Raw genomic sequence first — 22,584 nt, 5'->3', positions numbered from 1 at the left:
CCTCCAACAATTGGCAGCACTGTTTACATGATGATGTTGATCATGGTGGTGATGGTGAAATTAATGAGAATGCTTAAAATAGTAAGACTTCCTATCTAAAGGAGAAATGTCTACTACCAAAACACAGCTCCTTGGGGGTCTCTCCTCTCCAAATAGTAACTAGAAATCTGTGGAGAGGAGAGTTCTGGAGAATCCTGAATAGTTTTGCTGTAGATAAACTTCCTCCTAGGGAGATCCATTGGCTGCATTCAAATACACACTTAACCTGCTTACTGAATCCACTTCACTTTCTGGGTTCACACATTAAAGCAAAAATTATGCAAAACAGGCTGGGTTTGTACGACGCAGAAGGTCACCAAAGCCATTCTTAATCCGAAGAAAAATTAATGTACTGGCCAAATACATCCATCCAGTCTTTAACAGGCCTAGATAACTTGCCTGTTCTGATCAAAGCCATAGCTTTAAAAAGAAGTCAGTGGTTGAATACATGATGTGGATCCAGGAAGTCCCAGATCAAAAGGCTAAACTTCCAAATTATACAAAGCAGACCAGACAGATCAATAGTTTGGTTCATTCCAGGCACACTGTCCAGTAGTAGGGAAGGGCTGGATTTGGCCCTGAGATGCACCTTTCCTCTTCTCCACAGCAAGGCCAGACCGATGGCATTGCCAACACTGTCACTAGCCAGAAGAACATGGTGCGCCTGGAAGGGCTGATGCCCAATGCTGCATACGTGGTGCAAGTCCGGGCACGCACAGTGGCAGGGTATGGGCAGTACAGCTTTCCCATGGAGTTTCGGACACCAGTTGAGGATGGTAGGTAATTTGTCATCTGCCCCATCTTTTCCACCCTATTCTCCTGCTCCACTTTCCTAACTCTTTTCCTTTCATCCAACTTGTATTAGGCTCCAGTAGCAAGAACTTCCAGGAACTGCCTCTAATTGTTGGCTCAGCAACTGCAGGACTTGTCTTTGTGATAGCAGTGGTGGTGATCGCCATTGTCTGCTTCAGGTACCATCTCTTGAAGGGCTTGGGGCTACCTGGGCACCAGAGCTCAAGCAATGGGAGGAAACAAGTTAGATACCAGCTCCTTCAAGAGCTTGACCCAAGTCTTCAGTCTCATGGGCTTAATTCGGAATCCTCTACATATGAGTGTGCATGAGTAAGAGGGCTGGGCAAAGCTCCTCAGAAAGTTTGGACCCCCTCAGAGGTGTAGTGTAACCCCTTTGCTCCTAAATCAAAGTGAAGTAACCATGTTGCTTCAGCTCACTCTGTTTTACAGCCCCTTTCAGTCCTATTTGGGAAGGACTGTGGGAGAAGGCCGGGTGGCTTTGGGCAAATGCTACAGAGTTGTCCTCAGAGTGTGTCAGCCTGGAGGGACAGTGAAGGTCTTCCAGGCTGGGTGGCTTTGGTGCATGCTGAATCCTGTGCCATTTCCCAAAGCTGCCCAGCTTGGAAGCTTTGATGGGTGCTGAAGAGAAGCCCTTGAGGTGCCTTCTCTTGCCACACTGGCCCAGTTCAGTTTGAGGCAACGCTGGTTAGTTTGTGAAGGCAAAGGGTGCTGCCTCTTCAATCAACAGAAAGGATTGCATCTCCTCCATGATGCAAACCACTTCATCAAAGCAACTCTTGGTTGCTCCACACAGGCCTAATGGGTAATAAGCAGGATTGGTGTGGTGGGCGGTTGTCGTCGTTGCAGCTTTGGAGGCAAGGAGTCTTCCCAAAGCAAGCCCATGAAAATCTAGCTGTTGGCACAAGATCTCTGATCTGAAGATCAGTGTTTAGATTTAGGGGGAGCTGGTGAAAACCATCACCATTCAACGTAGCTCAGACCTTGTAGGCAACTTGCACTGTGGGTGAGTGTTCCTTTCTCTCTTGGTCAGGAAGCAGCAAAACAACACGGAATCGGAGTACACTGAAAAACTGCAGCAATACAGTGAGTATCTCCTTGTTGTGACACACCCCAATGGTGCGAGGTCAACAAGGCAGACCAGACTAAGTAACCAACGGCTTATATGTCAGGAGTGCTTTTATTGTAACAGCTACAGGAAAGAACCTTTAACTAGGTTTTCTTTCTTACTTGTTAGAAATGAGTTGTCTCTATTAACCTGTGTTTTTGCAGTGGTATTATGTAAAGGTTAGTAATGATGGATTGTCTTCACATTCTGGTGCTTTAATCGTTATTTGATTAGTTTGTGGTGCACACTTTGTTAAAGGGCACGCTATAAATTACTTCATAATTATAATTACAAAATAGTAATTTACAGCGTGCCTTTTAACACAGTTATTTTACATTATTATATATTGTTTTATTCAGTTATGGTTATTGTTACTTTATTATTATTATTATTATTATTACTATTTTCAGAATAGTAGTCTGTTCAGAGGAATACTTAGCAAACCCTGGTAATTTCGGGTCAATTTAAGCTTTATCCCAAAGTCTAAAATACCATTATGTGTGTGTGTGTGTGTGTGTGTGTCTTGTGGTTCCAAGCAAAGTTGTTTTTTGTAAACTAAGTGTTGTGAGTCGTACAATTCTCGTGACAATGGATTTGCTATTCAGGTTAATTTTTTTTTCAATTGCATAATTTGCTACTAGGCTTCCAGTCTCCAAGATAATTAGAAAGAAAGTATTTATTTATTTATTTATTTATTTATATGTATGATCTATCTTGGATTTGGAGGTAGGGGTTTCTGACGGGAATGAGCCTTAAATATGACCTCCTCCAATGCTGATGGACAATCTCTTTCTCCCATCTACTCAACTCTCCTGATCTCTGCCTTTGCAGTCACTCCAGGAATGAAGGTTTATGTTGACCCCTTCACCTATGAGGACCCAAATGAAGCTGTCCGGGAGTTTGCCAAAGAAATCGACATTTCTTGCGTAAAAATTGAGGAAGTAATTGGAGCAGGCAAGTCACCCAGCTGCAGCCCAGCTGACTGTCCCCAAAAGGGGGAGAAACCAGGAGGGCAAGTTATGTCGGGGTATTCTGGGATCTTTGCTATTCTTCTCTCTCCTTTGCTCCCCAGGTGAATTTGGGGAAGTGTGCCGGGGCCGTCTCAAGCTGCCGGGCAGGCGGGAAATCTTTGTGGCCATCAAAACGTTGAAGGTGGGCTACACGGAGCGGCAGAGGCGGGACTTTCTGAGCGAAGCCAGCATCATGGGACAGTTTGACCACCCCAACATCATCCACCTGGAAGGCGTGGTCACCAAGAGTCGGCCGGTCATGATAGTTACAGAGTTCATGGAGAACTGCGCCCTTGACTCCTTCCTCCGGGTGAGGAGCAACCTCTACTCTCCCTTAAAGCTTACAGAGGTCTTTCCAAAAAAGAGACTCCATCCCATTTTTTCTGCAAGGGCTTCCAAACACACTTGGTTTTCTTCTTTGCTTAGGTTTCTCTTGTCGTGGCCTGCAAACTAAAAAAACCCAAGGAGGGTTATCTGTTTTCCAATGTATATATAAGGAGAAAAGTGAATTCATATGGAAATTAGGCAGATATAGGAACTTGGCAGAGATTGGCAAGCATTGGCTGACTTTGGCTTGATGGTTCCATCTTTGGCAGCACAAGAGAGATGGAAAGGGCAGCTAAAGGCATCTGCTGCCTGCTTCTCCTGGGAACGCTCTAAATTTTGCCAGAAATCGCCTCTGCATTTGCATGCATACGTTATTTATCCCCTGAGAACATGACTTTCTTTTGAAAAGAAACAAAACCAAGGCTCTTATTATGTCACGACCGCATTGCTTAAAGTGCTTGTGCACAATGGGAGAACAGGGAGATAAGCTGGAAGTTGGGTTGATTCTGTTGTACGCCGTCCAGGATTATTTCCAAGCAATGAGGTTAACTTTGACACCTCTTTCTGTCCCAGAGGCCAAGGCCAGCATGCAGCTGGTGCTCTGTTTTTCCAGGTGTTTCCCAAATATGCTTGTAATCTCATTAGCTTGATGAGAAGACATTGCAAAGCAGGTGGCTGCATTGGGGATCTGCAAATTCTCTCATTTCAGAATTCTGGTGGGTGTAACTCATTACAACCAGACCTGTCTGCAAACAGCCCATGCTACCCGAGATGGAAAACATCTCAAGATGCCTGGCTGGCTAGAAATAGGATGCTGATACTTAGCAGGGTGAAATTTCTCTTAGTCATGATGCCTTACCTTTTTAAATACCATTCAACCCCCTTTGGCTCTGGGGAGAATAGAGTTGCCTGGTGATCCCACTCTCACTGAACCATACTGGGAGAGTCAGTGGGAGGACTTTTTATGCCACTTCTGTGAATAAAGAGCAGCAGATTTTATTTGCCCCCAAACTTGTCTGAAACCTGCCCTTCTTGTCCCAACAGCTGAATGATGGGCAGTTCACTGTGATCCAGCTGGTTGGAATGCTGCGTGGCATTGCAGCGGGAATGAAATACCTCTCAGAGATGAACTATGTGCACCGGGACTTGGCTGCCCGCAACATTCTTGTCAACAGCAATCTGGTGTGCAAAGTGTCAGATTTTGGACTCTCGCGGTTTTTAGAGGATGACCCATCTGACCCCACCTACACCAGTTCACTGGTAGGTGAAAATCTTGATGACATATCTCTTCCCTCCCATCGCAAAGAAGGCTACAGTCCCATCCCACTGGGGCTGAATTTTGGTCAAAGACCTGTAGCTCACTCAGTGGTCCCCAATGCTAGAGACTCTACAGCCACATGTTCAAGGAAGAGAGGAATCCTGCCAAGGCAAAACTAAAATTACATAACTTGGGAACCATCCTGTGTAATTGCTTGGGAATGGACCTGGGATTGACGAGCAGACTTTGGTTGATCTCAGAAGACTAACAAGGTTGAACCTGGTTATTACTTGGATGGGAGACAACCAAGAAATCCTAGCACTGTAGATTAGACAGTGGGTGACATCTTCATGGAGATGTCCATATCGTTTCCTTGACCATGGTATGGAAGTGATTTGGTATTTGGATATGTTCAGGAAGTCACTAGGATTTGAGCTTGACTCAGAGGAGACTTCGTTAGAAGAAATACATGTTAATGCAGTGGACAGTTGATTTATGGAACATACTGCCACAGGGTATAACTCCCAACCCAAATGGCTTTAAGAGGGATGTAAACAAATCATGTAAGAGTAGATCTATCAGAAGCAGCTTAGCTCTTGATGCCAGCTGCTTAGGAGGAGAAAAAGTGGAAGACAATATGACTAATGACTGGAAATAAGTATTGGCTTGGAAGAATGGCGGTCTGATCCAGCTGCCAGAATTAGCAACTTGGGTCTTCACTGGGCCAGCAATGGCATTAAAGGAAGGAGATTTGCAAAGAAAGAGGGCCCAGCTCCTCTATGTAATTAAAGTCAGATAGACATTTAACCCTCCCATTGAAACTTTGGGGCACACCTGTTTCTGTGGCTGCACTTTGCAGCCTACATAATGCTACCTGTTGCTAGTTGTAGCACTTTACTTGATGAGAGGAAGGGAGAGGCCATGGTTTAAATCCTTCCCTCGATTTTGTTCCATTTCTTAAACTCCCTGCAGGCTGGGAAAGCTCCAACCTAGCTTTCTGCAAGATTCCCTAAATTTGAAGGCTCCTTTGCCCCACGAATGAATATTCAACCGTTTTCTCTCCTATTGAACTATACTGGATTTCAGTTTTCAACAGTGATCTCTAGGCCTCCTGGTCTTTCCCAAAGGCTTTTAAATAAAGCTTTGAGAGCACCAAGGAAAATAATGTAATATTTAGGAGACAGTGGGCTACAGGAATGAGCACTTTCTCCCAACTGGTTCCCAATCTATAATTGCCAGCCGTTTTAAGGTAACCCACACTTCATAAGGACGGGCGTGGGAAACGCCTTTGTGCCAGCACATGTCCTTTCCAAGCAAAATTAGGCGGTCAAGGGGAGGCCCCCCGTCTCTCCCAGGTGAGCAAGGTGAGCCCAGGTTAATTGTGTGGTTTATCTTCTTGCAGGGCGGTAAGATCCCAATCCGGTGGACAGCCCCAGAAGCTATCGCCTATCGCAAGTTCACTTCTGCCAGCGACGTGTGGAGCTATGGGATTGTAATGTGGGAAGTGATGTCTTATGGTGAGAGGCCGTACTGGGACATGTCTAACCAAGACGTAAGTATGCTCAGCCAAGCTGGGAGAATTTGCAAGGAAAATGGAAAAGAGGAGAACTGGAGCAAAGCCCCAGCGACTGAGTCCCACTCTCTGTTGCTCCTCCAGGTGATCAACGCAGTGGAGCAAGATTACCGCCTTCCTCCCCCAATGGACTGCCCCACGGCACTGCACCAGCTCATGTTGGACTGCTGGGTACGAGATCGCAACCTTCGCCCCAAGTTTGCACAGATAGTGAATACGCTGGACAAGCTTATCCGGAACGCAGCCAGCTTGAAGGTCATCGCCAATGTCCAGTCTGGGTCAGTGTCGTTTGCCCCTTCACCCTCTCCAAGCACAGGCAACCTGCTATGTCTGGATTAGTAGCGTCAAGTCTCTAGTTCTCATGGTTTGTGGCAGCCAACTGGATATAACCTTGGGAGGTGGAGGCAGGCAGCGGCCAGGGCCTGAGCGAAGAGCCAAACGGGTGGACTGGGAACCAGACGGCCCCCTTAACCTTCTGTGTGCTGCAGGACCACCAGGCCTGTCCCCGTGGCTTGGCCACCCACCGCCCCACCCCCTTGAGCCGCCTCTGACCTCTGGGCTCTCTCGTCCTTCGCAGCGTGTCTCAGCCGCTCCTGGACCGCACGGTGCCTGATTACACTACCTTCACTACTGTGGGCGACTGGCTGGACGCTATCAAAATGGGACGGTACAAGGAGAACTTTGGCAACGCCGGCTTTGCCTCGTTTGACCTGGTGGCCCAAATGACAGCTGAGTAAGTAGGGAGGGATGGCGGCATAGGACTAGTGGTTAAGGTGCTGGGCTAGAAACCAGGAGACTGGGAGTTCTAGTCCCGCCTTAGGCACGTAAGCCGGCTGGGTGACCTTGGGCCAGTCCCTCCCTCTCAGCCCAAGAGCCAATCAGGTGTGGTATGAGAGTCCTAGTCCCGCCTTACGCATGAAAGCCGGCTTGGTGACCCTGGGCCAGTCACTCCCTCTCAGCCCAGCCCACCTCACAAGGTTGCTGTTGTGGGGAAAGCAGGAGGACGAAGGAGTATTAGGTATGTTCGCCACCTTGAGTTATTTATAAAAATAATAAAGGCGAGATAAAAATCAATTAAATAAATAAATTTGCTGTCCTGCTGGGAAATGTATCAGATCTGCCTCCTTCCACCACTTATGGGAAAACGCGGTGCTGTTGGTGGGAGAAATGCTGGAAATTCAGTGCAGGCAGGGTGTGCTGTGGGTTGACTAAGTTTCCAGGTGAGTGCGACGGTAAGCATTGGGCTTGCGCACGTTCACTTCTGCCTCCAGCTCTCCCTGTTGAAAGGGGTTTTAACTGCTGAATATGACAGTCAGTTTAGTCTAATGGTTGAAGGTACCAGGCTAGAAACCAGGACACCGTGAGTTCTAGTCCATGAAGCCAGCTGGGTGACTTTAGACCAAGCACTCTCAGCCCTAGGAGGAAGAAGATCAGGGCAAACCCCTTCCAAAAATGTTGCCAAGGAAACTGCAGCGACTTGTCCAGGCAGTCATCAGGAGTCATGACTCAAAGGGCCATGACAGCGATAACTTAGAGGGCACCAGACTGAAGAACAAATGGATGGCAAGAAGAGACGGCATTGCCTTGGGGTGGGTAAGGGCAGAAATGGACTACAAAGATTGTGAGAGTCCATCTGGTGTAGTGGTGAAGGCACCAGGCTAGAAACCGGGAGATGGTGAGTTCTAGTCCCGCCTTAGGCACCAAGCCAGCTGGGTGACCTTGAGCCAGTCTCTCTCTCTCAGCCCTGGGAAGGAGGCAATGGCGAACCAAGAAAACTGCAGGGACTTGTCCAGGCAGTCTCCGAGAATTGGACACAATCGAACAGATAACAAACAAAAAAAATTGTTGAAAAGGAAGATTCCTTGTTGGAAGAAATGCTGGGCCTTTTTAAGTGATCCATTAACCTAACGAAAAGAGACCATATCTGTTGTCAGTGCAGGGGGAGGGCAAATTATGATAGAACCACTTCACTGTTTGGGAGCTCCGTTTCTGGAATCCTGTAGGTTTGCAGGCCATGATAAGGGGAAGATAGTTTGTCATGGACTGTTTCTTGGAGGAATCCTTGCCAAGAATGCTAAAGAGGGGGTCTGTACACACAACCACGTAGAGGTGGCTTCCTCCTGGCCCTGAGATGGAAGGAAAGGAGGTCACTTTAAAACTGCTGCCCCACCACTGATCTTTGACTGCATCTCAAGAACATGGCTGGTAGTATTGCTGTCCACGTGGAAAGTAACAGGGATTACTCTCTGGGTAACAGGTTTGGTTCTAGGCTGGGAAGAAAGCAGCAGGCAAGGTCTTTCCTGCCATAAGCACCATGCAGAGAACCTCCACCATTCCTGCTTTTCCTTCTTCCTTTAAATCCAGTGCTTGTCACAGGAAGGGACGCTGTCTGCTGCCGACTTAAGCTTGTTCTTTGCCAGCCACCATCCTTGTCTTTTTCTACTCTGACCCAGCTTCACCTTTTCCAGTGTGGGAAAGCTTCCTTTGCAATGTAGACAGGCCACCAGGATGCAGACGATGCTCTTTGTGTGCCAGACCAACAAATGAATAAAACTACAACCGAAGCAACAAAAAAACCAGGAAGCTAGGAAAAGATGCTTTTTTTACCTTTAACAAAAGTCTAATGGAAAGCAGTCTATCCAATCAACCCATTTTCTCCTCTTGGCCATAAAACAAAGAAACATATATATTGAACCATTTTTGTAAAAATGAATGGCGGTAGTAAACACAGACTCTCTAATAATACAGCACTCAAGGAAGACCAGCATTCAGGCTTCCAGGACATCAGGATTCCCTTAACCAAACCAACCAAGTGCCCCAAAAGGTAGAAAAATATTTGCTGGGTAGGGTTCTCTCTGGTAGCCAAAGCAGAATTGGCCACAGAGGATGGAAGCCAGAGGCTGCATGGGAAGGGTCAGCCCTGCAGAGGCAGCCCAGCGGTCTCTCCAAAGACTCCATTTCCACCTGAGATAACATCTACACTTGAAAGATGTTCTTCCATTTTCCCATGGAAAGACCACTTTCCCACCAGATCATCTTGATCTATCTTCAGCCTAGCCTACCAACAGGCTGACTCTGGGATGGAGGCTCCTTTGTGAGGACATGTCCTCAAAAAATAATAAGTGAGGTATCTCAGAGCAGTGTGGATGAGTCCTAAGAGGACTTTGGTTTGATCTACAAGGTGTTTTGATGTTCTGAAGCATCTGGGAACCCCTAAACAGGTTAATTGTGCTATAACTGTGACTTCGGGGGTATATATACTCCTGCTTTGACAGGCCATAGTGACATGGACAGGCCATAAAGGCGCCAATAACAACAGCAGCACAACATACTGACTGTGATACTTGCTAATCATGAAGCAATGCCTTCACACAACACATTTAACCAAATTAGTCAATTTGATAGGCTTACACAATACATTGAGCCATAAACTATCCACACAGTTTGTGGATAGTTTGCCCAACGTGCTAAATCACACACGCATTCCAAAGACTGTCCAAGGTTGTTTGTTATGTATTCAATTTATAGGGCCGCCCACTTTGACTTATGACTCAGGGTAGCAAACAGCAGGTAAAAAACAACAATAAAAGCATCAACAAAAACTAAAAGGTTAATCCTAACCATAGTTAGCATGCCTAAATACATATATTAGGTCTTTCTGGATCTGATTAAGAATGTTGCATGAATCTACCTACTGAGGACCAATCAACCTGGAGAAGATATACCTATGTGATCACTAAGAGCAGATACCTACTTGACAATAGATTAATAAAGATGATGATGATGATGATGATGATGATGATGATGATCTTGGTGGCATACCAAAAGATCTGGAAAAGCATTTGAATGCAGTAGGAACAGCTAGAATCTCAACTATCAATCACAAAAGTTGCATTACTTGGAATAGCATCTTTAGGTGTTATAGGAAGAGAACCTTGATAAAGTATGGTGGCAAATAGAATCAGGAGCTTCTGACTTTTAATAAAATTTGTTAACTGGAAAAGGTGCTACCAGACTCTGATTTGGGGACGGTATCTTTAGCTATCCTAGTTCTTTGGGAAGGTTGTGATAGTTAGAAGTACCAAGCCGAGTCAGTACTATCTGGTAGACTGTATGCGTATAGCAACAACAATAATAATAACAATATTAACAACACCACCAGTGATGATGATGGGCCACTGAAATCTCTTCCTTTGTGCAAATGCATTTCAGTTTCTGATATTTACTTTACTTTGAAACTCGTTTAATAAAATAATGACTTATTTAATAATTACATTATTTTGAACTCAGTCTTCCAACCAAGGTTGTCTGCAGGGGTTGTCAAAAAAGCCTGTATGTGAAAAGAGGCATTGGTTGTGTGGTCATAGCCACCATCTTTATTTTTGACACATGCACACACACACACACACACACACACACTCCTGGCACTTTTTCTTCAAGCTACAGTATATGCACCTCCCCATGCTTGCACACCAGGAACACAGAATGAAATGAGCTTCTTTGAACCACCTGATGTGGATTTTTGGGCATAGTTCAACTTTTAAAAAAAGGGGGATTAGCCCTTTGTTAGGCCAAGGACTAAGAATATTCTTCACATTACCCGAACCACGAATCATCTCCCGTTGGGGGAGATGGGCGGTGATACAAATTTAAATAAATAATAAATTTATTATTATTATTATTATTATTATTACAATTTGTTAGATATCCTGCTGTTTCTCCTGGAGTTCAGTATGGCTTACATAGGAACCTGTCTTTTTATTTTATCCCCTCAACAATAACCCTTTTGGGCGGGTTGGGCTGAGAGAGAGGGCCTGGCCCAGTGGCCCCCAGTGAGTTTCCATTGGCTGGCTGTTCACCCAAAACTTTTCCCCACTTCCCAGTAAAAGGAAAAAAGATCACACAAGGTGTACTTGGCTTCCAAACAAGTATCTTACTTGATCTTTGCTGTATTCAGAGAATTTTGCAGATCCCAACTTCGTTGTTTGCTATTTGTTACTCAGAAGCAAGGTCGGGGTATGGATATCAGTGTATTTTTCTGTGGGTTTTGGTAGAACAAAGTAGTCCTATACTGTATATATTTGCGGATAAGCCAAGAATTTTAGGTGCCAGAATGCACCCAAAAATTGTGTTCAGTTTATCCAGGGATGGGCTTATCCGCAAGTATATACAGTAATACTTTTAAAAGTACCCATATTTCCTGTATATACTTGCAGAAAAGCCCATCCATGGCTAAGCAGACCCTCACATGTTTAACCAAAATACCATGAAAAATGTGGGTTGCCTTATCCAAGTGTGGCGTTTTTCATGGTATGTTGGTTAAACAGTCGAGGGTCTGCTTATGGGCTTGTACGTGGCTGTATACGATTAGGTGTGTTAGCCTCTGATTTTTTTTCATTTCAAAAAAGGCAAAGCCCCCCCCCCATGAAGAAAAAGGGAGCAAATGCCATTCTCCCCCAGCTCTGCCTACTTCACAGGGTGGTTATCATGGGGGAAAATGGAAGGATGCAGTGCCAAGTGCATGCTCCTTTTCTCCTACAGGGAAGGTAAGATAGAAATCAGATAAATAATACCAAACAGCTGCTTGCTGTCTTCATCTGGAAGCACCTGTATGGAAGTTTGGGGACCAGAGAAGATCAGCTTTGCTGTCCAACTGTAGGGTAGGTGGGAAAGGCAGACATGGGCAGACATGGAGCTGTAACTCAAGACATCCATTCATGGGATGAAGTTGGTTCATACCACTTAATCTCAGGTAGCCGTCCTGTGGACTATCTGTAAAGGTCAGAATGCTTTGCAGGCATCACTTTAGCAACCCTTGTATTGTTTTTGCCAAGCTGATGAAAGAGTATTCTCTCCATATTGCTTTCAGATGGAAGACAAGGGCTTAAGATCACCTACTGGCTGTACTGGTTTAATGGACTCACATTAGGGGTGCATACACCCACATAGGTTTGACCTTGATTAGGTCCTTGGTTGCTTAGCTGCGTAGAGTCGACCAATTCGGTTTTATCTATGGTTCAACGTATTGTGCAAACTCAGAAAAGGGATGGTGGGGAGCTTTGAACACACAGCATCCCAGCAACTTCCTTCTGGTGGAGAAACCTGAATGTCTGCTTGGTGTTTCTGGCAGTAGAGAGTTCCACCGCTGGAAATACTTTCTCTTCCATGCTGCTAACTCCTTTCCCCTCATTGTCTTTTTAGGGATCTGCTCAGGATAGGGGTGATGTTGGCAGGACACCAGAAGAAGATCTTGAGCAGCATACAGGACATGAGGTTACAAATGAACCAGACTCTGCCAGTTCAGGTTTGACCGTGGAGGACTCTGCATTTGGAACGGATCCCCCGCCCCTAAGGGTCATTTCCCTAGGATTCTAGTTTGCGGTGCTGCCCAGCTTCCTGAGTTTGGGGAAGGGGGTTCCACTCCATCCTCCCCCATCCTGTTACCTTGGCATGGAGCTTCTTGGTTTGCCAACAGACCTATGGTGGAATGGACTAGGATGACCCTAGCTAGATTAAAGGCATGACCAGGGAGGCAAGAGGGAATTGTGTCTTCTTGCTGTTTTTTTCCTTCCTCGTTTTTGCTGTTGCGTGCTTGAAGTGGTGCGCCAACAATGCAGCGTCTTCATATTGAAGACAGGTTACTGGGGAAGGAAGCATCAACGGCCTCTCCGCACGTTGCCCCTTTTGTTCACACAAACAGTTGTTCCCGAAATCTGCCTCCAACGGTGCCACGGATGACTTCCTTGGGCTTCTTGGCTCGGCGCTCCCACGTGGCCTGCCTTGGCACCCCCAACTGAAATGAGGCCTGTCCTTTCCCCTCCATCTTGGCAAAGAGGAATTGTTGCCCAGAGCCAATGGATGAAGGAGCTTCCGAGTGTCGCACCACACCAGGACCATGGAACTGGCTGGACGTTTCCGTCTCCGTGGCCCAAGACAATCGTGCACCATCCGGTGCCATCCGGAGCCGATGCAAGACGCATTTTCTGCCGGGAGTTAAGGGCCAGCTGCTTCTTTGGCCCCGGCACACCAGAACCAGGAAGCTGTTGGTGGTTTCAGGACAGGACGTTGGGCGATCTGGCTCCACATCTTGCGTTCGCGGCCTTCCCGTTCCAGGGGCCTGCCTGCATGAGTTTGCACAGAGATCACACAGATGGACAGCCAGCTGAGGCAGCTTGCCGGCCCAGTGGGATTCAAAAGAGAAAGGCTGAGCGGAGGAGAGGGGGTGGGGAGGGATAACACATCCCAGGCCTGCCTCCCCATCTCATTTTTATGCAGGAAGGAGCAGGCTCTGTCAGCCGCACACCCATCTCCGTGGAGCATTTTCTTGACACACGCTGTGATTGCTGCCAAAAAGACTGGAACACTTCCTTTTTCTTTTCCTTTTTTTTTTTTTGTTCTTGGTTTTTGGTGGTTTTTTTGTTTGTTTGTTTGTTTTTGCCTTTGCTTTCATTCCAAAAGCCTCTGCAGGCCTGAGCCGTGGGGCAGGAGGCTCCCTTGTGAAGCTGGCAAGCTTGCATGTGTAAGAGTGCGTATGCTGGCCATCTGGACCGTGCAAGGCGGCAGAATAAAGGCAATAATAATTTTACTCAAGTTTCTTTGGATCATTCTCTTTCGCTCTTGTGTGCCGTACAGTGTCAAATTCTGGTCCTTTTTTTGCCTTTGTACAGTATCTTTTTTTTCCCCCTTACCTTTCAGAAGAGTGGAGTGTAATCTTTTCTTTCTGTCTCCAAGTTATAAATAATGAGGCACCAGGAAGATGTTTTACACATTCACTGTGTCTGTGTGTTTTCATCTTGCCCACTTGTACCCGTGACCTTCAATTCGTTTCTAATTCCTTTGCAACCTTTCCATGAGAGGGGTGTCCAGGCAGGTGCAAAGGGCTTAAAAATGGACCCTTTTGACTTTGAAACACTCAATTTCGAGTCTCAGTGGCTTGTTTTGAAAGCAGGACAGCAGTTTCTAGAGCAAAACGGGATGTTTCCAGCTCTAAACAATTTGAATCTAGATGTATTGCATGCTCCTTGCGTGACTGATTGGGATGGATGGATGGGCTCATTTACTCTAGATTACAATCAGCAAAATTGGAGGGAGGGAGTTGCACTGGAAAACAGGAGAAAGTGAAACCAGAAAGTCTGATTTGCGACTCTTTTGACCCAAACTCTGAAAGCATGAGATCACTTTGTTGGATCCCAGAATTGTTTTACACTCTTCAGACGGGGCTCCACGTTGCTACAGATGTAGTCGAGGTATGGGAAAGATGCCTAACAGGAGTTCAATGTAGCTGGATTGTCTCCCTCTGACACTCCCAGTTTGAGGAATTCATCCTACCCTTCCACTTGGAGGTTTCTGCATTCAGAAAAAGTGAAAACGGTGGTGGGGATTCCTTTTGTGAATTTCCATGCATTCTAGGGGGAAAGGGTGGTGACACGAGAAGGGATTTGGCTCCTGTTCCCCTTCCTGCATTCTTTGTGCAGGTACAAGCACCCTTTCCGTTCCTCGACCCCACTGAATGGGGGAAGCCATTCCTTGAAGCTGCTCCATTCCCTATTTGAAAAGAGTAGCACATTTAAGCACCGTGCCATCCTTTCTGTGTTTTCTGCCTTGGGTGTGTCTACTGGAGCTTAATATGGAGGAAGAGCAGCGGGCTTGCAAAAGGGTTTGTGTCTGCTCCCGTGGAACAAAGCAGATCGGTCCTTGCTATCATCCTCCATCATGTGGCTCGTCCACACGGCACCCCACCGAAGGCTTTTCATCCTGGCAGAAAACAGGCTCACTGAAACATCCAGAGGAGTTTCGCCACAGCTAGGTTGGGAGCATGATTTGCCAGAGTGATAAATCTAACCAGGAGCTTGCTATTTTTGTCCTGATGATGAAAGGAGCGTCATGCCAAAACTCTGCCTAGCTCATACCCCGTATGACACAGGTATAAAAGGATGAGCTTCCATTGCAATGTTGCAAGGCTCTTCGGCATTCTTCCCCTCCTTGCTCCATCTCCATGGACCATCTGCCTTAAAAATCTTGGCCATATTGTTCAGCCTGGGCAGCTCCTTTAGCATTTAACCATCTGGAGAGGCCATCCTGAGAGAGATGGACCAGACTGATAACGTTCTTAGATAGAAGAGCCATTTATTGTTTGTCTGCAGGACAACTAGGAGTTAAACGTCTCAAATTAATTCTATAAAGAAATTCAGTAGAAAATTGGCCAAGAGTAGAGATGGGTCAAACCTGTGCGAAAAATTTCTGCCCAAGAAATATTTGGTATGACCTCAACTGGTCCTATGAACTGTCATTCAGAATTGCCAATGATATCTTGAATTGTTGTATACCTTTCCAAAGATTCATTATCCCAGCAACCATTATTTGGAGGATCTTTTGACTTAAACTCTGATAGCTCTCTTTCAAGAGAAGGGAAAGAAAAAGAAATCTATATTAAAAAGGTAAGGAGGACCTCACAAAATCAACCTGGTGGACCAATGTCTGATCTGAGATTCTTCTCCATAGTTCAGAAGCAGAACATGGAGAGAACACTAAAATCTTCCCTCTTGTTTTCAACAGCAATTGGGATACAGGGGTACATTGCCTGATGCTAGAGGCAAAATGCAGCTATCAGAATTAGTAATTACTGATAACCTAATCCTCCAGAGGTTGATCTCATCTTTTCAAGCTGCCCAGGTTGACAGCCATCAACACCCATATTTAACTAGGTAGCTGTATGAAGAACTGCCTTTTTTCTATCTTGAATCTCTCGCTGTTCAACCATCGATCTTTGAGGAGGACTGTTCAAATATAACTGGAGTTCTTCTTGCTTCCACTACATGAAGCTGTTATCGACAGTATATTATTTTTTTCAATACTGCTGTGGGTAGGGAATTAGAGGCAAATGTCCCGCTGTAATGCAGGAGAATCTACGGGGCACGCACAACACACACCCATCTTCATCTAGTCACTGTGAGGCCTCTTTGATAGACAATGTGAAGTTGAGGTCTGGGCGGTTTAATCGATTTGCACCAGAACTGCCCATCAAGTTCATGAAATGCTAAAGGAGCTGTTCGTTGTACGGAATTTGTTGCTGTTCCCAAAAGGGGCAAATTCCCTTTCAGAGTTGGCCAGACTCCAGCTAAAATCAGAATACAGGGGTTGCAGCGTGCCAGTTCTCTGCAGATATTGACAAGCTGCCAAATCTGAAATATTAGTGCAGAATGGTGAGAGGTAATTTGGGAGTGCATGAAGATTCCTGGGTTGGGATAACAGTGCCCAGTTATTCGAAGAATGGCTATTCAAGTCCCATCTCTTAGTCCTAAGCCTTCCTGCTGTTCTATGAGCCATCAGTAAGACCTTCCCCGCACCCCTCCCATTTTCTCTTTAATCCTGTTACTGCAATCATGAGGACTGGAGGCTCTATTGAAAACGAAAGCTCCGGTGCATCAGACCTCATGAATGCACATATTTGTAGACTTCGAAAACAGAAACACTCCAGTGGAGCTTGTGTATGCTCTGTGTGGTATCCAGATGCAGCCCTGTTTTTAATTTTCCACTAATTAGCCAATTAAGGCTGTTCATAATCTTGTCTCTTTGCTGGAGTCTCAAGGATTCCTTCCATCCCCAGTTTTCCAGGCCTCAACCAGCTTTGAAACATTATCTCCCCATGTCCGATTTCTTCGCAACCTTCATGCCGGGCCCAGACTGTCTGAGAAAGGCTAGTGTGGTCTTGCAGACTGGTACGTCCCTAGGGAGAGGACAGGAGAGGGTTGGGAAGCAGCTGGCTTCCTTGCTGCCAAGCCCAGGTAGAGATCTAGATGAGGGGAATCCTTTTCCTTCCGATCAAGGACAACAGATGCCTTTGGGCCTCTGGTTACGCATTCCTGCATCGCCTCCTGCGTGGAGATAAATCCAAACCACTTCCGCGAGCTTGTTTGTTCTTGTCCTTCGTCTCTTTCATGAGAAGGCCCTTGGAAACGGCTGCTCTTCCCAAACACGCATGGCCAGCGTGCTCACGTCTCTTCCAGCACTCCTCCTGCAGCGCCTCTTTGCCTTTGATGACAGGGCCCCCGGGTCCAGCTGCTTCCTTTGCCGTAAGCCAAGCGATGGGGCTCCCACAGTGGCCAGGAACCACCCAGGGTTGTAATGATGGAGTTGGAGAAGCTCCTGGCGAGGGATGATGACCAATCTCTTTGGTCTGAGAACTCAAGAGGCACGTCAGCCTGCCACAGCCGAGGCTGCGAGGTTCCAGAAACTGACCCATTGGAAAGACCATGGATTGTAGATGGGCAGCCAGGCCAATTGCACTTGCTAGATATACCCTTGAATAACTGGGTTCCTCTCTTTAAGTGGAGACCCCTTTTCCGTCTTTTCTCCCGTATGCTTGGCCTGCCGTAAGCTCTTCCCCTTCTGCCATGTCCCAAAGCCTGCTGATTCTCCTCCCTAGCTAGGCAGGCCGCTTCTTCACTTCTGTCCATTGATTGCCTCTTTCCTTTCATCTCTTGGCCGCCCCCCTCTCTCGCTTGGGGCTCTTCCCCGAGATTCAGCTGCTGCCAGTCCTGGCAAGGGGTCCACCAGAGGCCTCCCTGGTTGCTTCCCGATCCCAACAGGTTCCTGCCACTATCCCCTTCTCTTCAGGGCGCATCAAAGGCTTTGAGCCGCCCAGGGCTTTCCAAACTCCAACTTGGCCATGTTTGAAAGAAAGAGGAGACAAGCAGGTAAGCCATTTCGTTGCGCTCTTCCAACGGCCAAGCACATCACAGAAGGAAACAAACAAAAAAAAAGGTTCTGTGAACTGCAGAGATCAATGCCAAAGTCACGCGAGGGCCTCTCTCTCTCTTTTTTTGCTAAAAGGTGCGGCTCTGTAGCGGAGGGGAGCAGGATGACTTAAATTAGCAACTTGTTTTCGGAATGACTCACAGCCCCTATAACCTCAGCCTGGTATAATCGTAAGAGTTTTGCCTTTTTCTGTCCTCCGGTTTCCCCCAAAGCCAAACCCCAATCGCTCTCAGTATTTGGTATAATGACTGAGGCGCACATGGCCACCATCTGTTTGGGGTTTGATTGCACTGCAGCACTGGTGTTTGTGCCCTCTTGACAATTAATCTGCTACTGGGCTGTTCTTCCCATCTTTCCCTACCATTCCTTTCAGCTTCTGAGCCTCTACTGGACATCCAGGGTATTAACAGGGTATCCCAGCACCGCCCCCCCAATACTGGTGGCAGCATAGCTACACCCAGGGGGGACCGCAGGGTCAAAAAAATCAAGATGGCGGCCACGACCTGGTCAAAAAAATTAAGGTGGTGGCCTCAACAGTGCGGTCGAACTTTTGACCCTTGGCCATATCCTGCAGACAGCCCTATCTGAACGCCTTGGACTTGGGAATGAAAACGGGTGGGGGGGACCTATCCTGGCTTGTCTCCTGCTGTCAGAATATTCTGCATGATGGAACCCTGATACAGTTTTCCACCCATGGCATGGATTTCCTTGCGCCCTTTCCTTGTCCTGAAGTGGCTCTGATTGTTCCCAGATGCAATTCTGTGATTTACTTCGCAGCAAGCGTGACCTCAAGAGCTGCTGATGCCATCACGGCCTTGCACACTGGTGTGGACCGTGTCTGCGGTGAGTCTGTCTGGGCGTGCTTGTGTTAAAGAAGAGCGACAATTGAAGGAGGGGCAACTGCCTTTGTTGAACTCTTTTTAAAGAAACATGTTTTCAGTTGAACTATTTTGGAAATTTATGAAGCTCTGGAGCACATGTGTGCATGGGGAAGAGAAGCACAAGTAGCAGAAATGTGAGCATTAGTTGAATCCCATTGGACCTTTTTTGTAACTCTGCCTCATCAACCTGTCTGGTCATCTGGCTTTAAGCCAGTGTTTTTCAAACTTGGCCACTTTAAGATGTGTGGACTTCAACTCCCAGAATTCCCCAGCCAGCCATGCTGGCTGGGGAATTCTGGGAGTTGAAGTCCACACATCTTAAAGTGGCCAAGTTTGAAAAACACTGCTCTAAGCCATCCCAACTACTGACCCCATCAAGTTCACCTAGCACAACAATCTGCCTTACGACACCAATGAGAGTAAAAAATGGTTAGGTAGAGAGGGATTCCTGTATGCTCTTTTCAGACTGATTGTCACAGGTGTCCGCCTGTGGTAAAAAAAGAAATCAAGATGGTGGCCATGATCATGCTATCAAGCTCCACCTGGTTTTTCATAAGCATCTTTGTTTACACCACCACTATCACCATCTTGACTTTTTTTACCATATCCTGTGGACACCCTTGTTTGGGAGGAAAGCAAAGGTGGGAGAGGGAGGGCTAGAATCAACAGATGTTGTCAGTACCTAGGGGACAAGGCAGATCCGAGCGAGCATTAGCATACTTGGACCCCAAGGTCCGTCCAAGCGAAAGGTTTACTGTGCAACTGCGTGCCTCGTTTTAGCATTTTCCTGACTGTCCGGACTGGCTCTCCTGCCACTGATAACAAGTTCTCCCACTGCTTCCATCTCTTTCCTTGCCTACCAAACCACTCCATTGTGAAGGAAAGCTGCATCATGCACGGAGAGCTAATTTGGGCGGCCAGTGGGTGCCTGTGGAATTTGGAAGGTATGTTGTGGGTTGTTCTTACACATTCCTGCTGTGGGAAGGGAGTCGTCCTTATCCACAAAAGGGTGGGTTGGGCCAGGGAGAAAACTCCCGCTGACCAGAGGCCCAACAGGTAAGGCTGCTTTCTACCACCGTTTCCTGGCTATTCTAAGATGTTCAACAGCGCCCAGCCTTTGCCTTTTTGCTTCCCTAGTTGTCCACCTTTGAGGTAGGCCAGGTCTGAGACAGACACTGCAAGAAATATTTGTTGTTTATTTGTTTAGTCGCTTCCGACTCTTCGTGACTTCATGGACCAGCCCACGCCAGAGCTTCCTCTCGGTCGTCAACACCCCCAGCTCCCCCAGGGACGTGTCTGTCACCTCTAGAATATCATCCATCCATCTTGCCCTTGGTCGGCCCCTCTTTCTTTTGCCTTCCACTCCCCCTAGCATCAGCATCTTCTCCAGGGTGTCCTGTCTTCTCATTATGTGGCCAAAGTATTTCAGTTTGGCCTTTAATATCATTCCCTCAAGTGAGCAGTCTGGCTTTATTTCCTGGAGGATGGACTGGTTTGATCTTCTTGCAGTCCAAGGCACTCTCAGAATTTTCCTCCAACACCACAGTTCAAAAGCATCGATCTTCCTTCGCTCAGCCTTCCTTATGGTCCAGCTCTCGCAGCCATATGTTACTACAGGGAACACCATTGCTTTAACTATGCGGGCCTTTGTCATCAGTGTGATGTCTCTGCTCTTAACTATTTTATCGAGATTTGTCATTGCTCTTCTCCCAAGGATTAAGCGTCTTCTGATTTCCTGGCTGCAGTCAGAATCTGCAGTAATCTTTGCACCTAGAAATACAAAGTCTTTCACTGCTTCTACATTTTCTCCCTCTAGTTGCCAGTTATCAATCAAGCTGGTTGCCATAATCTTAGTTTTTTTGAGGTTTAGCTGCAAGCCAGCTTTTGCACTTTCTTCTTTCACCTTCATCATAAGGCTCCTCAGTTCCTCTTCGCTTTCAGCCATCAAAGTGGTATCATCTGCATATCTGAGATTGTTAATGTTTCTTCCAGCAATTTTAACTCCAGCCTTGGATTCCTCAAGCCCAGCATGTCGTATGATGTGTTCTACATACAGGTTGAATAGGTAGGGTGAGAGTATACAGCCCTGCCGTACTCCTTTCCCAATCTTAAACCAGTCCGTTGTTCCATGGTCTGTTCTTACTGTTGCTACTTGGTCGTTATACAGATTCTTCAGGAGGCATACAAGATGACTTGGTATCCCCATACCACTAAGGACTTGCCACAATTTGTTATGGTCCACACAGTCAAAGGCTTTAGAATAGTCAATAAAACAGAAATAGATGTTTTTCTGAAACTCCCTGGCTTTTTCCATTATCCAGCGGATATTGGCAATTTGGTCCCTAGTTCCTCTGCCTTTTCTAAACCCAGCTTGTACATCTGGCAATTCTTGCTCCATGAATTGCTGAAGTCTACCTTGCAGGATCTTGAGCATTACCTTACTGGCATGTGAAATGAGTGCCACTGTTCGATAATTTGAACATTCTTTAGTGTTTCCCTTTTTTGGTATGGGGATATAAGTTGATTTTTTCCAGTCTGATGGCCATTCTTGTGTTTTCCAAATTTGCTGGCATATAGCATGCATTACCTTGACAGCATCATCTCGCAGGATTTTGAATAGTTCAGCTGGGATGCCGTCGTCTCCTGCTGCCTTGTTATTAGCAATGCTTCTTAAGGCCCATTCAACCTCACTCTTCAGGATGTCTGGCTCTAGATCATTGACCACACCGTCAAAGCTATCCCCGATATTGTTATCCTTCCTATACAGGTCTTCTGTATATTCTTGCCACCTTTTCTTGATCTCTTCTTCTTCTGTTAGGTCCTTGCCATCTTTGTTTTTGATCATACCCATTTTGGCCTGGAATTTACCTCTGATGTTTCTAATTTTCTGGAAGAGGTCTCTTGTCCTTCCTATTCTATTGTCTTCTTCCACTTCCGCGCATTGCTTGTTTAAAAATAATTCCTTATCTCTTCTGGCTAACCTCTGGAATTTTGCATTTAATTGGGCATATCTCCCCCTATCACTGTTGCCTTTTGCTTTCCTTTTTTGGGCTACTTCTAGTGTCTCAGCAGACAGCCATTTTGCCTTCTTGGTTTTCTCTTTCTTTGGGATATATTTTGTTGCCACCTCCTGAACAATGTTGTGAACTTCTGTCCAGAGTTCTTCCGGGACCCTATCTACTAAGTCCAGTCCCTTAAATCTATTCTTCACCTCCACTGCATATTCCTTAGGAATATTAGCGAGCTCATATCTAGCTGATCTGTGGGTCTTCCCTAATCTCTTTAGTCTGATCCTAAATTGTGCAATAAGAAGTTCGTGATCGGAACTACAGTCAGCTCCAGGTCTTGTTTTTACCGACTGTATAGATGACCGCCACCTTTGGCTGCAAAGGATGTAGTCAATCTGGTTTCGGTGTTGTCCATCTGGTGAAGTCCATGTATAAAGCCGTCCCTTCGGTTGCTGGAAGAGGGTGTTTGTTATGCACATTGAGTTGTCTTGGCAAAATTCTATCAGCCTATGTCCTGCTTCATTTTGTTCTCCCAGGCCATGCTTACCTGTAATTCCAGGTGTCATTTGACTGCCCACCTTAGCATTCCAGTCTCCTGTGATGAAAATAACATCTCTTTTAGGCGTGTCGTCCAGTAGGTGCTGCAGATCCTCATAGAACTGCTCTACTTCAGCTTCTTCAGCATCTGTGGTTGGGGCATATATTTGGATCACTGTGATGTTAGATGGCTTGCCCTGAATTCGAACTGAGATCATTCTATCGTTTTTTGGATTGTATCCAAGCACTGCTTTAGCCACTTTACTATTAATTATG

At 46.3% G+C, this 22,584-nt stretch overlaps 1 protein-coding gene across 1 annotated transcript in view; it reads left to right on the top strand.

The window, feature by feature from the left end:
• EPHB3 (EPH receptor B3) overlaps nucleotides 1-13,710 on the top strand; it is a 99,403-nt gene extending 85,693 nt beyond the window's left edge. Inside the window, exons 7-16 of the mRNA XM_063306370.1 lie at nucleotides 647-815; nucleotides 905-1,010; nucleotides 1,883-1,935; nucleotides 2,789-2,911; nucleotides 3,030-3,277; nucleotides 4,339-4,554; nucleotides 5,955-6,104; nucleotides 6,210-6,403; nucleotides 6,703-6,858; nucleotides 12,327-13,710. Of these exons, the coding sequence (XP_063162440.1) occupies nucleotides 647-815; nucleotides 905-1,010; nucleotides 1,883-1,935; nucleotides 2,789-2,911; nucleotides 3,030-3,277; nucleotides 4,339-4,554; nucleotides 5,955-6,104; nucleotides 6,210-6,403; nucleotides 6,703-6,858; nucleotides 12,327-12,435 (1,524 nt within the window). The 3' untranslated portion in view covers nucleotides 12,436-13,710. The remainder of the gene's footprint in view (nucleotides 1-646; nucleotides 816-904; nucleotides 1,011-1,882; nucleotides 1,936-2,788; nucleotides 2,912-3,029; nucleotides 3,278-4,338; nucleotides 4,555-5,954; nucleotides 6,105-6,209; nucleotides 6,404-6,702; nucleotides 6,859-12,326) is intronic.
• The last annotated feature ends 8,874 nt before the right edge of the window (nucleotides 13,711-22,584 follow it).

This window comes from Candoia aspera, chromosome 6 (genome assembly GCF_035149785.1).
Source record: "Candoia aspera isolate rCanAsp1 chromosome 6, rCanAsp1.hap2, whole genome shotgun sequence".
NCBI classification, from domain to species: domain Eukaryota; kingdom Metazoa; phylum Chordata; class Lepidosauria; order Squamata; family Boidae; genus Candoia; species Candoia aspera.
This window is presented reverse-complemented; position numbering and strand designations above follow the sequence as displayed.